The 16,413-nt window shown below is 40.9% G+C and overlaps 1 protein-coding gene across 1 annotated transcript in view; it reads left to right on the top strand.

Moving 5' to 3' along the window:
- Positions 1-16,413, top strand: part of ANKRD44 (ankyrin repeat domain 44) — a 313,592-nt gene that overhangs the window by 179,500 nt on the left and 117,679 nt on the right. Inside the window, exons 5-9 of the mRNA XM_044913694.1 lie at positions 2,786-2,986; positions 3,309-3,396; positions 5,959-6,101; positions 6,861-7,073; positions 16,001-16,079. Coding sequence (XP_044769629.1) covers positions 2,786-2,986; positions 3,309-3,396; positions 5,959-6,101; positions 6,861-7,073; positions 16,001-16,079 — 724 coding nt within the window. The remainder of the gene's footprint in view (positions 1-2,785; positions 2,987-3,308; positions 3,397-5,958; positions 6,102-6,860; positions 7,074-16,000; positions 16,080-16,413) is intronic.

Here is a 16,413-nt window from a genome sequence, read left to right as displayed (position 1 = left end):
TAAAAATGAGTATATATTGTTATGTGCTATGAGTATGTGAAAAGGATATTATACCACTTTTTATAGTATTGCTTTATGTGGTTATCTCCAGCCTTTTTGGCAATATCTCTGCAAAACTTTTTCAGCATGCATCTTCAAAATGTGCATCTCATTTATTTATGAATTACATATAGGAACTACTGCTATTAGCTAATATTTCAAGTATATCACAATATACTTAGGGTGAGGCTTTTCATTTATCGTAGTCTTACGTAACCACAAAGCTAATAGACTTACTGATGATTTTCCTCTGTTTTGGCCAAGCTCTTGTCAGATCTGATTAAATCTGTCATTATTTTTACCTTGTAATGTATAGAAAGCTTTTACTCGGAGTAGAAGCGTCAGCTCTGTGACCCCATGTTACTTACATTTGCGTTTGTATTATCATCTTTAATCTGCAGGTTCCTTGCATACATCCTGCCCATCTGGGATGTTTTTAGTCAAAGGGTACGCATCACAATCTGTAGCTCGATCTGGCAGGCCCGTCACTGTGCATTTCTGTGCACTCAGAGCGAATGAACAGAGAGCATGAGCCTCACCCCCTCCGCGTGTGGAAGTTCCTCTCTTCCTGGAGGGCATCTCAGATCCAACAGGACAAGGTCCTCTGTGGAGCTGACTGAGGGCACAGTGCCAACCCAGAGTTAAATACCAGCTACGATGCTTTCCTTTGTAAAGAAAATAAACATAAATGGAGGTTCCCATATCACAATAGGTTGTATGTACATATCTACATAAACCTCACAATTTTTGAGACCAAAGTTGACAAAAATCTCATTTTTTTTTTCTTATTTAAATCTTACCTCTTATATTGTGGCTTTGCTTTTGTTTTTTGTTCACCCAGCTAGCTCTTAGAACAGAGTCTGGCTCATGTTTCTTTCAGTCTTCCTTTGCGTTTTGCAAGTAGTAGGTGAGCATAAGAATACACATACACACGTTTCACTCTAAAATGAGCTCCAGGAATGTTTAGTAGTCATTGCTTTATTGTCTTGCTAAGGATGGGTGGCATATATCTTTTTTTTTTTTTTTCCTTTTTGGTAGTTTCAACAAACTGTTTGCTTGGGCCCAATGGGTTTCTTGTTTGTAGCATCTAAATAGAGTCATACTGCGTATTTAAACTATATTCTCTAATTTGCAAAACTAAATTTTTTCGCTCTTATTCTACTGTGTTAGCCATTCATCTCAGAATGTTGCTACTACTGATTCATAGAACATTTTTTCCTTCATTATTTATGTCCCTGATAAAAACATTAATTTTAACTATCTACTATCTACATTAATCTACTATCTGAGCATTTTTATGTACCTGCATGATGAAGTGGATTGGACAGTTCAGGCCTGTGAGGAATAAGGTGGACAGGGGTAAGTTCTTGGTCCATGAAGTGTGGCAGGAGTGTGGCACCTTTCATTGGTTTATTGATGCCACATTAAGAAGATGTTCATAAAGGAGTCCCACTAACTGGCTCCAGGGATGTCTCTAGAAGTAAAGAGAAACAACCAAGAGTCATTCCCATCTTGAGAGAAGCTGTATCATTTTCTTGATGGAACAGAAGAGTGTCCTCAATCCTAGCTATACAACAAAGTCCCCTGGGGGCTTTACAGAAATTCTAAGGCCAGTTAGAATCTCTGGTGTGGCACCAGCCATCTGTATTTTTTTTTTTTAAGTAGGCTCCATTCCCAGTGTGGAGCCCAAAAGGGTGCTCGAACTCACGACCCTGAGATCAAGACCTGAGCTGAGATCAAGACTCGGGCACTTAACTGACTGAGCCACCCAGGCACCTCAGCCATCTGTATTTTTAAGAGCTCCCCGGGTGATTCCATTGCACAGCCAAGGTTGAGAGTAATAGTTCAAGATGCAAAAAAGCTGATTAGGTCAATGGAGGGAAAACAAAAAGCGTAAGTCTCAGTAAAGGTGAAGGGACACAACAGTAGAAAAGAGGTTACCCCACGATAACATGGAAAAAGTTGGGAAAATATGGAACAATTTTGTAGCTTCAAGTTGAGGTAGGAATAGACATCTTCCCTTGACTCCTATTGATCACGCAGTGAGGGTTAAGATGTTGGCTCTGAGAACCAAAGGTTTATAAATTGATCTAAGAATGTCCGAAGGGCTTTGAGGCCTTGGGCTTTGGAGGATGGAGGCTCATTGACAAACACCTCCAAGTTTAGATGATCTTTGGGGGCCTTTTGACCTGTGGATATTTTACCCTGGAGTGTGCACTTGCACACGAGTGCTCTCATCTGGCCTAAGGATACTTTACACCCTGTTAAGAAACCTTATGCTTGGGCGCCTGGGTGGCTCAGTTGGTTAAGCGACTGCCTTCGGCTCAGGTCATGATCCTGGAGTCCCTGGATCGAGTCCCGCATTGGGCTCCCTGCTCAGCAGGGAGTCTGCTTCTCCCTCTGACCCTCCCCCCTCTCATGTGCTCTCTCTCTCCTCTCATCCTCTCTCTCAAATAAATAAATAAAATCTTTAAAAAAAAAAAAAGAAACCTTATGCTTAGAAGGTTTATTTGGTTTTAAAGATGTGCCAGGGCTCTTGGCCTAACAAAGAAAGATAAAACGAATCTGTTTTCACCTGTGCCACTCTTTTGGTCTTTCTCACAAATTACCTTGCTTTTCTGAGAAGAATACACACTTGAGCCACTGTGGGAGGGCGCGGAGCCTTCCTTTCCTGTAGTTCCGGGGTCTGGTGAAGCACCAACTGAGCATTTGTCAGTGACCCCTGCGAACTCCGCTTCTGTTGTAGGAAGCAGTGCAAGTATTGATTAAGCACTCGGCTGATGTCAATGCGAGGGACAAGAACTGGCAGACCCCCCTCCATGTGGCGGCTGCCAATAAGGCCGTGAAGTGTGCAGAAGTGATCATCCCCCTGCTGAGCAGCGTCAACGTCTCCGACCGAGGGGGGCGCACAGCCTTGCACCACGCTGCTCTGAATGGCCACGTGGAGGTGAGTGTCCTCATCACCGGGAGCAAGAAATCTTCCTACAGCCTCTCTTCACCCCCAGTGGAACCTAATCTTACTGCTGAGGCTTTTAGCGAGTGTGAAGCTACTATCTGCACGCCAAACCTCAGGCAACAATAGCCCATTTTAAATGTACAGCCAGTGGGTTGCAAAAGTAGCTGCCTCCTCGGGCTTCTCCGCTGACATACGTGCCACAGGGCTGTCTGTGATGTCAGCTTCCTACTGTGTTTGAACTCCGGGTCACTGACCTGCCTTTGGATTTGATGTTAATGTGACTCAGATTATCTGCATGTTGGTTTTCTTTCAGATGGTCAATTTACTCTTGGCCAAAGGAGCAAACATCAACGCATTTGACAAGAAGGACCGGCGTGCTCTGCACTGGGCGGCCTATATGGGTAAGGGTTCCTGCAGACGACTGTAGCTAAAGAAGCTGTGGGCCTGTCGCGAAGCATGTAGGTTTTCCCTTTGTGCACGCCTGACTTCTTTCCAAGCTTGGGGCCCAATTGAGTGAAGATTTGGTCCACTTGACTGGCAAGCATAGAGCACTCTAGTTAGACAGTTGCTCTGTCAGAGACTGATTTTACCCCACAGGGAGGAGGAGGGATGAGTCATGGCCTGGACCTCATTGAATGTGTTTCAGTCCGGACGGGAAAGCTGCACAAAATGGTGCTTCTTTTAACTTGTTATGGCAGCAAAATAAAGTGTTTTAAAAAAAAAAAAACAAGGACTGGCTAGCAAAGCCAGGACATAAATTCTATGTGTCCTTTTATTTAAAAGTGTTTTTGAAAGAAACAAAAAGGAAGGAAGGACCACCCTCTGGCTGATGGGTAGGTTGAAGTGACAAGAGTAACCGTGGATCCTCCTGCTACTCTCCTGCCAGTGAACCTGGCCTTGCAGGTCTCGCTTCTGCCAGCTGGGCTGGGAGACATGAAGGAAGGAGTTACATTTCTATGTTTTTTTTTTTTTTTCACTTCTGTTGGCACAAGTGCCACTGACAAATGATAGGCCTCATCGAGTTTATTCTTGGTGTAGACTTGTGAGAAACGAAGAACTGGGATCCTTCCTTTGTGTTTGTAACCGGAGAATGTCCTGCAATTGGAAAAGCAGATGGGATTCTACCAGCCCCATGTTATAAACCACCTGAATGCCCATCCCCCGGAGATTGTGTTGGTTAATGATAAAGAACTGCCCGGTGGGACACTGGGCAGTAACTACAGTGATGATGTCATTAGTCTTTATTAACATCGAAAGATTCTGTGTTATGTTAAGTAAAAACAGATCATAATAGCATGGATTATATGGTCCTCATTTTTGTAAAAGAAATCTGCAATATAGACAATCTGGGATATATTATATGCTGAAATGTTAGCTGAGTATCTCAGGGGATTGGCGATATGGATGGTTTTGGTTTCCTTTTAACACCTTTTTGCCTTTTCTGAATCCTTTTTAACAAACATACAGGCCTTTTATTATCATGAACAACAATAACGTTAATGGTGGGGGGAAGAAAGAGAACGGGTTGGGTAGGGATGAAATAAATTATGTGGCTGTGGATGAGTCCGAATGGATATTTGGGCTTAAAAAACCAAACTCTTAAGATTTTGCAAGCATTATCATTTTTTTTTTAAAGATTTTATTTATTTATTTGAGACAGAGAGAATGAGAGACAGAGAGCATGAGAGGGAGGAGGGTCAGAGGGAGAAGCAGACTCCCTGCCGAGCAGGGAGCCCGATGTGGGACTCGATCCTGGGACTCCAGGATCATGACCTGAGCCGAAGGCAGTCGCTTAACCAACTGAGCCACCCAGGCGCCCTATCATTTTTTTTTTTTTAAAGACAATGTGGACTTTGGAGCTGACGGAAGCAGATTGGATGTCTGCATGGTACCTACGGGACTGGAATCAGGGGACATTGGCCAGACTGCTGTTTAGGCAGAGCACACATTAGACTAGTGTGTGATGGGACGCAAAGAGCCTGGGGTTTCAAGTTTGTTCTTTGCTGATATACAGTTAAAACATTTGTGTAGAATTGCTTTAAAGAAGTCAAGTCGTTGTTTTGTTTGTCATCAGGATACAAATAGGAAAAAATACATAGATGACTATCTTTAAGGAATAAAGGACAAAACCAGGACAAAAGACAAAAGATAGCACCACTTAAGCTAAGATAGCCCCACTAGTAATTGAAAATAATTTTTCTACATACAAGTTTTGGGGGAAAAAGTCAAATTTTAATAAAACAAGCCATGACCAAGCTCTTTCTCTCTCATACACACACCCAATTCTCTCCCCCCTCCAAACACACCTCTCTCTCCATCTCTCTCTTTCTCACACACACACGTACACACACTCACACTCAGCCCCATGCACATCTTAGACCCTTGGAATCAGTACTTATCTTCTACCGCTCAATTATCAACCACATTTACAGCAGTGACCCAAAGCATCAAACAATCTTCAGTCACAATATAGAGGTCAAATACATTTATCGTACTATATATAGTAAGATAGGGTACAAAGGAAAATATTCTAGAAAACATGCCAACAGGAGTTGAAACTGGAAATGTTTCTGTTTAGCCAGTAATTCCTAAGAATAATTTTCATTTGAACCATATGAAATTGTCATTTTTGTGGTCCAAAAAAAAAAAAGTCAAGCAACAGCGATTTCATATGATTTAACAATAATGTAGTGGTATTGTGATTAATTGATTTTTTTTCTTTCATTAATTTTTCCAAACCAAATTGTCACTGTTGGACTTTAAGGAATGGGAAATGCTTTTAAAAGCATTGCTTTCATTTTAACATAATTCTTTTTTAGGCTGTGGTACTAACATATTGGCAGGACCTTGTTCTTATTTAAAATGTTGGTGGTAGTAAAAGCTAATGGTGATAATGTAGGTGGAATCAGTCATCAAATTATCCTAAAAAGCTACCCATGTTTTCTGCTGCTTTGTTTGTGAAGGCCACCTGGATGTTGTAGCGCTGCTCATCAACCACGGCGCAGAAGTGACGTGTAAGGATAAGAAGGGTTATACCCCTCTGCACGCTGCAGCCTCCAATGGACAGATCAATGTTGTCAAACACCTCCTGAATCTGGGGGTGGAGGTGAGCTGTGATGAATGCATCAATTCATGGTATATTTGTGGGTTTTCTAATGTTTGGTTTGGTTTTTTTTTTTTTAAGATTTTATTTATTTATTTGAAAGAGAGCACGAGAGACAAAGCACACAAGCAGGGGGAGTGGCAGACTCCGCGCTGAGCAGGGAGCCTGATGCAGCATTCCATCCCAGGACCCTGGGATCATGACCTGAGCTGGAGGCAGCCGCTTAACTGACTGAGCCAACCAGGCACCCTGTGGGTTTTCTGTTATTCGGAAATTAAATCCTGTTTGCATTTTAATTTAAGAGGGTAAAAACCACCTTATTTTCTAGCATCTTATCTTTTTGAGTTTCCAGGGGCAATTGATGAAGGGCAGTGGGGACCTACAGCAAGTAATGAAAAACCAGAAACAGGCTAAGTTTCTATATCAACATAGAGAAATATTTAAACATATATATTGCATGTAATACATATTAGTCATTTTTTAGACGGGCTAGGGTTCTTCATCCTACCTTCAGCATTTAGCCTTCTAAATTGTGGTGTACGGGGTGCCTGGGTGACTCAGTCAGTTAAGCATCTGATTCTTGATTTCGGCTCAGGTCATGATCTTGGGGTCCTGGGATCGAGCCCCACATCAGGCTCCATGCTGAGCATGGAATCTGCTTAAGAGTCTCTCTCTCCCTCTGCCCCTCCCACCGCCCCCAACAGCAAACGCAATAAAGAGACTCCAGTGATTTTACCTGCCCTCTCTTGGATTCATTTACAGATCGACGAAATCAACATCTATGGAAACACGGCCCTTCACCTGGCCTGCTACAATGGGCAGGATGCTGTAGTTAATGAGCTGACTGACTATGGTGCTAACGTGAACCAGCCCAACAACAGCGGGTTCACCCCTTTGCATTTTGCTGCTGCCTCCACACACGGTGCTTTGTGTCTTGAACTATTAGTAAACAACGGGGCAGATGTTAACATCCAGGTACGACACTCTTAGTCTCTCTCTCTGCTAGATACCTCTGCATTGAGCCTCTGTTTGAGCAAAATCAACTCTTGTAAATGGTGTCCTGTTTTAGAATCGGAACTCTGAGTGCCTTGACTCCCACAGCCTTGTCCTATATTGGCCCGCTATGGAAACTTAGCTGTGTTGTTACTGCAAAAGTGGTAGGATCAGCTGGAAGGCACTGAGGTTCTAGCCACCTGCTTTTGGTAGCTTAGTGAATGTTCTGGAGCAAAGACTGGGTCCCAGGGATATTGACGTGGCCTAGTTTCTAACACAGAGGTGGATGTTGAGCTGATATGGCAGAGCTGCTGAGAATCAAAGGAAAGCCTAATCCAATGATCTCAGGTCTGTTCCTAACCCTGGCATGGCCCACCAAGGAGTTTCTCAGACACTTTCCAATAGTAAACCCTAGGTAGTGACTGTAGTAACGTAACATTGACCTAATAGTGGTCAGCTGGTCCTAATAGTCTTTATTCAGCAAACTTACTGAGGACTATCTAGTGCCCTCTGTTTGGTTCTGAGGGAGCACTCCAGGATGAGCTATGAGCTCTGCTCTCAAGGAGTTTACAGTACGGTAAGGAAATAGTGTGCTCTGCTGCTCATGAGACAAGAGAGAATGTAATGAGTGGCGTGAGAGAGTAATAGAGTATTGCAAACTATAAGAAGCAAGTCAACACTTGCTTCCTGCTTGGGGATCAAAAGTGATGCCTGCTTTTGAGCTGAGAGTCGGAAGATTGGTATCAGTTGAGATGAGGATAGAGTCTGAGAGAGGGCATTTCAGATAGACAGAACCACATGAACAAAGGGTTTGGGAGTTCCAGATAGGAAAAGCTCTGGGCAGACTCTAGGCTAGTAGTCAGCGCACTGTAACAGACTAACCAAGAGGAACTTAGGCACTGCCCTCACCATCCAGGTTACATCACTTTGAACGCATTTAGATTGTAGTGGAATATCCTCACCTGCACAAGGGACTTTGTGCTCATCCTCAGCTTCCCTTCTCCCCAGCACGCAGCAATCCTAAAGCAGGTCCCAGTGTATTCTGTCTCTGCTTTTGAAAAATGATTCTTTCTGAGATTTAATTTTAAGAATATTGAATCAATCCATTCTAATGACCTTCCCTATTCACTATTAAAATCTTTTTACATTTTTTCTTATAATTTCTAATAGTGGGGAAATACGAGGCAAATTTTCAGAAGAGCAATTTATTGAGCTTGAAGGGAACAGAAATTATATGAAAGAAAGGAGCCAGGAACAAGCTGAAATATGACCGGACCAAGGAAGAAGGCTTATCAACTGGCTGAGGGGTTTGGGCTTTTATAAGCTGCGGGGACCACTAGTCATTATAGAGGTCATGTGATCCAGACTGAGCATAGAAATAGTAATCTGGTCACAGAACACCAGAGGCAGAAAACAGGAAGGAAAAAAATTGTATATATGATGACATAAACATTTTAAATGTTTATATGGCAAAACAAAACAAAAAAACACAAAAAACAAAAAACCCTAACATATACAAAATTGAAAGAGGACCAACTCAGAGAAATGTTTCTGCATTATACATGATGAGCAAAGAGTTAATACGTTTAATATATAAAGAGCTCATATAAATCAATAAGAAAAAGTCTGATAACCTACTAGAAAATACATGTAAAGGCAGGTCACAAGAGAGCAAAAACAATATCCATTAAACCTATGAAAAATATACAGTATCATTAATAATTAGAAAAATGCAAACTAATGCAAAGTATATTTGCCTTTAAGGTTGGCAAATATGAAAAAGACTAGTAATACCTAGTGTTATCTGTGAAAAAATTAATATGCAATAAGTAAATATGACCTAATATTTAATTTTAAAAAAGTTATGTGTCTGGGTTATATGCATAGAAAGAGAAAAATACTAGGAATATATACCAATATATTATCACTGCAGAGAGGCAAAATTATGATTTGGATTTTTAGTTTCATTTTTATATATTTGTTTTAATCTTCTGATTGTGATACATAAGCATGTGTTATTTTTATATCCAGGTGAAAAAAAAATTTTTTTTTATAAAAAGAAAATTCAGGTATAATGGACCTAGACAGAGGATACAATTAGAGAATAACTGGAAGTCGGTAAAACTCGTCTAGATAAGAGGTACTGAGGACAGGGGAGGGGGACAGCCAACAGAAGACAGAGGCTTTGCAGAAAGAAAATCAATGAAATTTGGTTGGATAGGAGTTGGAGGAGTTGAAGACAAGTGTAAGAACCGAAATCTGATTCAGAGGTGACAGAGCATTGGGCTTAAGTGTTCAGTTCTGAGGCTGGGCTGCCTCGATTCCAGTCCTAGCCTTGACTTTCAGTAAGTATATAATCAGAAACAACCTCTCTTGGGTGTCTGTTTGTCTGTAAAATTTGGGAAATAGTAGCATCTTCTTCATGGAACCGCTGTGAGGATTAAACCAGTTATCTTATAGAAACTACTTAGAACGGTTTCTGCCACATGGCAAGCACTCAATAAACGATTATCGTTGTTAAGAGGGACATCAAGAGAAAGAGTAGGCTTACAAGGTAAAACTGTTTAGTTTTTTTTTTTTTTTTAAAGATTTATTTATTTGACAGACGCAGCGGGAGAGGGAACACAAGCAGGGGGAGTGGGGGAGGGAGAAGCAGGTTTCCCGCTGGGCAGGGAGCCCGACGCGGGGCTCGATCCCAGGACCCTGGGATCGTGACCTGAGCTGAAGGCAGACGCTTACCGACTGAGACACCCAGGTGCCCCTCTTTTTTTTTTTTTTAAAGATTGTATTTATTCATTTGTCAGGGAGAGAGTGCAAAGCTGGGGGAGTGGTAGGCAGAGGTAGAGGGAGAAGCAGGCTCCCACTGGGCAAGGAGCCTGATGCGAGACTTGATCCGAGGACCCTGGGATCATGACCTGAGCCGAAGGCAGACGCTTAACGACTGAGCCACCCAGGCACCCCTGTTAAGTTTAGTTTTTGAGCAGGTGATTTTGAGTCTTTAGTACAGCCAGTCTAAGAAAACCAATGATGGAACATGCGACCCTCCAGCATGGGAGAGCAGAAAAGAATAGAAGAAAAAACTTAGGCTGCCTCATTCACACAGGTGCAGGATCTTGGAAGCTGGAAAAGGATGAGGTCACCCAAGGAGAGAGTACGTCATAGCATGAGTAGAGAAAGGGATGGAGGGTGCCAGCGTCCATTTAGTCTTAGGATCGGGAGGAAGAGGAGAAAGAACCAGAAAACAGATGAAAAAAGAAGAGTTAAAGAAAATAGAAAGGAAATGGAGGGGAGTACAATGTCTTCATGGAGGTAGAGAACAGGCAGAAATGAAGAAGCAGAATAGATAAAAGAGAATTTCAGAGTTCCGTATCTTGTAAGTGGAGCCCATCCAAGGTCCTAAATGGGGGTAAGGGAAGGTCTACGGGGGCATCAAGGAGATCAAAGAACTGTAACCCGAGGTGGGAAGAGTCATCGTATAGTGTTGAAGTCACAGAGGATGGTGGTGAGAAGACAGGAGGTTAACAGGTGGCCGAACTGGCAGTGTCCCCGAAACTTGTGATGCTTGTAATGCCATGCTGGTATCTGAAGGACATCCTCCAATTCTCCAAAGAAAGGAAAAGTATTACTGAAGTTAAATAAAGTAGCTCTCTTCACCAGCCCTCACTTAATTAATTCAGGGGGTTTTCTGATGCTCTCCATTCCCCTTTTGAAAGCATGCTGACTGATGCTCTCAGTGTGCCTGACAGCAAGGCTAGAAAGCCACTTTCTGGAACACCCACCTACTTCCCCCAGTTACCTGACCCAGTGCTCAGTTCAGAGTAGTTTAGGGACTCCAGCTATATATGGAGTGTATGGCAGTTTATGGCAGCCTTGTCCCCCATAAAATGGACCTGGAAAGCATGGCTCCTTAATTTTAATAATTAATTTTCCCCCATAGACTGCTAATCATCAGTAGAATATGAGAAATACCTTTTTTTAAAATCTGAGACTTAGGTTTATATATTATCTGATCTACATAAATGGGACTTTGGTTAAAATCTAGCCTTCTCCCTCAGTCTCCTTTCATCTCCTCTGTTTACATCCTCTGGTTTCCTTCTCTTGAATCCTCCTTCATGATTCCTGATGCACTCTGGAGGCACGGATCGTCTACCATTTCCGTGGAGCCATTTTGTCTGACTCTGGATGTGGCTTTCTAATTGAAGTTGTTATCTCTCTGTACCATATTGCTCCTTGGATTTTGAAAGTGTTTGTAGATCACAAGGCAATTTGTATTTGTTTAGATTTTCTGAAGTTTGGGGGAAAGAGCATATTGAAACGTAACCAGTACCCACCCACATGTTCACTTTGTTTTCCTCTATCCTCACAAAATACTAAAAGTGATGTCTTCATGAGCAATTACAAGACGATGGAGAGAGAAGGAAGGATGTGTGTCCTGCGCACATTTTACAATCCTTCATTTTCCTTAGATTGACCATGGCCCTGTCTCTGACTTTGTAATGTTGGTTTAATTGTGATAAGTAATAAAGACACAATACTTTTTTTTTTTTTTTTAGATTTTATTTATTTATTTGACAGAGAGATAGAGAGACAGCACAAGTAGGCAGAGTGGCAGGCAGAGGGAGAGGGAGAAGCAGGCTTCCCGCTGAGCAGGGAGCCCGATGCGGGGCTTGATCCTAGGACCCTGGGATCGTGACCTGAGCCGAAGGCAGCCACTTAGCTGACTGAGCCACCCAGGCGCCCCAAGACACAATACTTTATACAATAATCCACTGAAGGTTCACTTGTATTTTGATAATAGGAAGAGCATGAGAAGATACAAAATAATTTTTCTTCTCCATTACAGACTACATTGTAGTACCTGTAACATCCCAAAACTCTTTCTAGAAGCGTTCAAAATGTTAAAGAAGGCACTAAATACATAGGTGTTCCAAATACTGCTTAGATGGATTTAGAAATTACCCTTGCCTGGTTGCCTACCTCCCGGTCACTAACATTCAGACTGCCCATGGTCTGAATTCTTTCTGTCCCTGGGCCCTTAGGTGAGCAGGTGTAGATGTTGTAATAGACGTTGTAAATGGTGAACCATTTGCAAAATTGGACTATGTATGGCTTTTTTGCAAATTAGGGTTTTAGATTGCTCTTCCCTTGAATTAGGAGGCCCTTTTGGGCTTCTGACACATTTCCCCTAACCCCCTGCAGGCTGGCTCTCTTGCCTTCTAGTAAGGCCACTGAGCTGTGTGACTCCAGGAGGCCCATGCCACAGACAACACAATGCCTTCAAGTTCCTGGGTGGTAACAATGTCTTTGAGTTTAGGGAAGGTTTGGGGGATGTTGGAGGATGAGGAAAGAAGGCATTTGGTGTGGAAGACATGAATGGATTTCTGAGGAGAATGGTGGTGAAGGAAATTGAAACACTCCATTTAGCTCAAGGATTAATCTTCCTTGAAGGATGCTAAATTCTGCCCTGAAAGGGTACTGATATTCGTAAAATATTTTTAGTCTTTTTTGGTTTTCCTTCATGACCATGGCTGAGCCATGCCTAAATCAATAGAAGGGCTTCTTGCGTAATTAAAAAAACCTCAAAATAACAAAATTTTCCAAGCCCTAACTCTGATGGGAAAATGAGTCTAGAAATGGGAAGGAGACTAGAAATTAAGAAAAAATCTTATAAAAGCAAAGCTTTGAATAAATGGAAGAATTGAACATATCCTCTCCTTTGACAGCGCAATGAATATTTTATCCTTGTCTGAAGTTCTTAAAACAGCAGTAACAGCAAGTCCCCCCCCATGTGACAAATTTCTCAGGCAGATAATGAAACTCAGTAGGATCCCTAGTCTCAACCTGAATATCCTGAGTTCTAACTAGTAAAGACTAAATAAAAAGTATTATCCTTTGACCTTCATTAGTTTCCAATGGCTTTTTGAAATAGCAAGTTCCTTTTACATCCAAACCATGTAAGCACAACTGTTCCAAAATGGCTCCATGATATTCTCAGTGCTTCCTGTCCCCACCTCCCCCACCTTCTGCCACTATATGCCTCAGGGGAAAAAATCAGCTCAGGACTGGACTCGGTGATAGGTGAACCCAGGCAAAGATAGATCTGATATAGCTGTCCTTTGTATTTTACCAAAATTTGGTTGTCTGTTTATTTGTCCTTTTACCAAAGGCACAAGCACTCCATGGGAGAAAAGGGTGTGGTGTTTGTACCCCTGAAATGGAACCAGCTTTGTAAACTGCACACCACAGAAACTGGTTACTTCTGCTTTGGCTCTCTGGCTGCAATTTAGGTAGTTACTACCAAGTTGGTGGTTATTCCCTGGTAAAGCCTTTAAGCTATTTTCTAGACATGGAAAAGTGCTTAGCTAAATATTTATAAAGATATTATCTAAGCACTGAAATATTTATGGCTTTATATATTTAACTAAATGCTAATTAGTTATGTTTTCGATTAAATTTAAGAGAAAATATTGGAGCAAAATTTAAAGAAATAGCACCACCTAGGGACAGGTTAATGTCAACTCGGTGATTTCTGTAATTGTGTCCCCTTTCTCTTGGTTGCTGCTCCTTTTCCTCTAAAAATACCATTTCAGTAAAGCTTCAAGCTTACTTCCATCTTCCTTTCTCAATCTTTTCTGACTCTGGTTATAATCATATTAGATGAGAAAAGATCCTATTCCCCCCCCCATCTACCTGATGACTTTTCACTATAAAGATTCGATGCACTTAACCCTTCTGATTAACTCTTTCCTTGGCAAAAATTGTGCACAACTCCTTTCTTCCTTTCTAAGGAATAGACTTACAGGATATAATAAAAATTCTTCTGTTAAACCCTTGTTGTTTTATAAGCTGTTCCAGCCCCCTCAGTCTAAAGCAGTGGCTCCTAAACTTTAATGTGCTGTGCAGGTTAGAAATGGGGATCCCTTTATCCCAGTTCTGATTCAGTGGTCTGGGTTAGGGCACAGAACTCACATTTCTAACAAGAGCCCCAGGTGGTTTAGATGCAATTAGTCCTTGGTTCACTCTGAGAAGTACTTGTTCAAATGATTATTTGTTCCCATTTTGAAGTCATTTTTTAAATGTTTTTTAGGTTGCTATGTTTTCCTTTTTTTAAATTAAGATAGTTTCTTATTTGAATATAGTCGACATACAATGTTTTAGCTGTACAATATATTAGTTTCAGGTGTACAATATAGTGATTCACTTTCTCTAGATGTTGTGCTGAGCTCACCGCAAGTGTAGCTCTCATCTGTCACCGTACGAAGCTCTTGCAGGATCATTGACTCTATTCCCTATGCTATGCCTTTTATTCTCTGACTGGAAGCTTGTGTCTCCCTCTCCCCTTCACCCATGTTGCCTATCTCCCTACCCCCTTTCCTCTGGCAACTATCAGTTTCTTCTCTGTATTTATGAATCTGTTTCTGTTTGTTGTTTTGTTTATTCATTTGTTTTGTTTTTTAGATTCCACATATGCGTGAAATCATATGGTATTTGTCTTTCTCTGTCTGACTTATTTCACTTAGCATAATACCCTCCAGGTCCATCCATGTTGTCACAAATGGCAAGATCTCATCCTTTCTATGGCTGCATAATACCCTGTGTGTGTGTGTGTGTGTGTGTACGCAATACATCTTCCATATCCATTCACCTGTCGATGGACACGTAGGTTGCTTCCACATCTCAGCTATTACAAGTAACACTGCAGTAAACGTAAGGGTGCATATATGTTTTCGAATTAGTGTTTTCATTTTCTTTGGGTAGATACCTGGTAGTGGAATTACTAGATCATATGGTATTTCTGTTTTTAAGTTTTTGAGGAACGTCCATACTGTTTTCCACGGTGGCTGCACCAGTCTGCATTCCCACCAACAATGCATTTTAAAGCACAGGTATATGGGTTTCATTACAAAAATAAACCTGCATTTTTGAAATCTCATATTTAACCTTAGACTTTGGAAAATGTTTCTCCTGAGAGTTAGAAAAATAATAGCTACATCTATTTCTTCCTTTTTTTTTTTTCTTTTATTAACAGTACCTGAATGAAAGGATACACTCTGTCTTTGGGGGATACTTAATATTTTCTTTTGGGTATTACTATTTTTAGATGAAATTCTGTAAATGACTGTTTCTTAATAAATGTGTAGGACTTTAGTATTTGGTGTAATGATCAGTCTATAGATTCTATACATTTTTCATGTTTTGGCTTAATCTATATTGGGGAGTTCCATTATTTATATTTTAAAAAATAAAGAGATGTATGAATTCAGCACATTCCCAGGGGATCATTAAAATGGCCATTTGCTAAACCATTGTATGTCTTAATCTTATGATTTCTAATGACTTAATTGAAGCAGGCGTTTCTGTTTTGGAACAACTAGAAGTGTCATTTTCTATGGAATCAGAATGCAGGGAGTGGTGGAACGCTTCAGGTCCGTTTTGAGAGCTACAGTTATTCATAGCAGTTCAATCAACTTCAGGTTGGACAGGACCAAGCCAGTTAGCACATCATTTGTCTTTACTCGTATACTTCAGACAAAAGTTGAAAAAAAAATGCCTTGAAACCATCTTCATCAGTAAATCACAAGAGAGAAAAAAGCATTTTGGATGATTGCGTCAGTTTGAAACAGGGTAGTTTAAAAATTGTCAGTGTAACTAGAAATTTCACATTTCTTCTCTAAAATAATTTTTACCTCTCTAAGCTTCTTTACAATGGGATGTTAGGAAGTAACTTGAGATATTATATATGCTTTTTCTTTTGCTTTCAAAATTATCTTTTACCTTTTTAAGTTTTTATTACACTTTTAAAAACATCTGAATTGACATTTTATTTTCAGGGCATTGATAGTACTATCCATAGGGATGTTTCAGATTGACATCACTGATCCATTGTTTCTCCCCCCCTCTTTTTTTAGAGTAAAGATGGCAAAAGTCCACTGCACATGACAGCTGTCCATGGAAGGTTCACACGGTCACAAACTCTCATTCAGAATGGTAAGAGAGATCCTTCCACAGTGGTGTTATTTAGACAGTGTCCTGATCTGAGTGTGGCTGTCAGTTATCTGAACATGAAAGATGATGCTCTGTTTTAGATGACAGTCTGTTTTATTAAGCTTAGATTTACACCATCTTTTGATGCACTTTGCTAAAAGCTCTTTTTCAGACATGTCATCACCATCCAGCTTAGGAGCGAGAACATCAAGCCACTGTTCCTCAGTTAATTCCTAGTCAGTCAAAGAACATATGATTTTGAAACTGGAAATGATGTACTTATATAGGCTTAAGGTCCTGAACTTTTCACTCTAAAACTAATACAGATAACTGTCAT

This window comes from Neomonachus schauinslandi, chromosome 3, assembly GCF_002201575.2.
Source record: "Neomonachus schauinslandi chromosome 3, ASM220157v2, whole genome shotgun sequence".
NCBI lineage: Eukaryota > Metazoa > Chordata > Mammalia > Carnivora > Phocidae > Neomonachus > Neomonachus schauinslandi.
The sequence above is the reverse complement of the archived record's forward strand: the minus strand, read 5'-3'. Positions and strand labels throughout refer to the sequence as shown.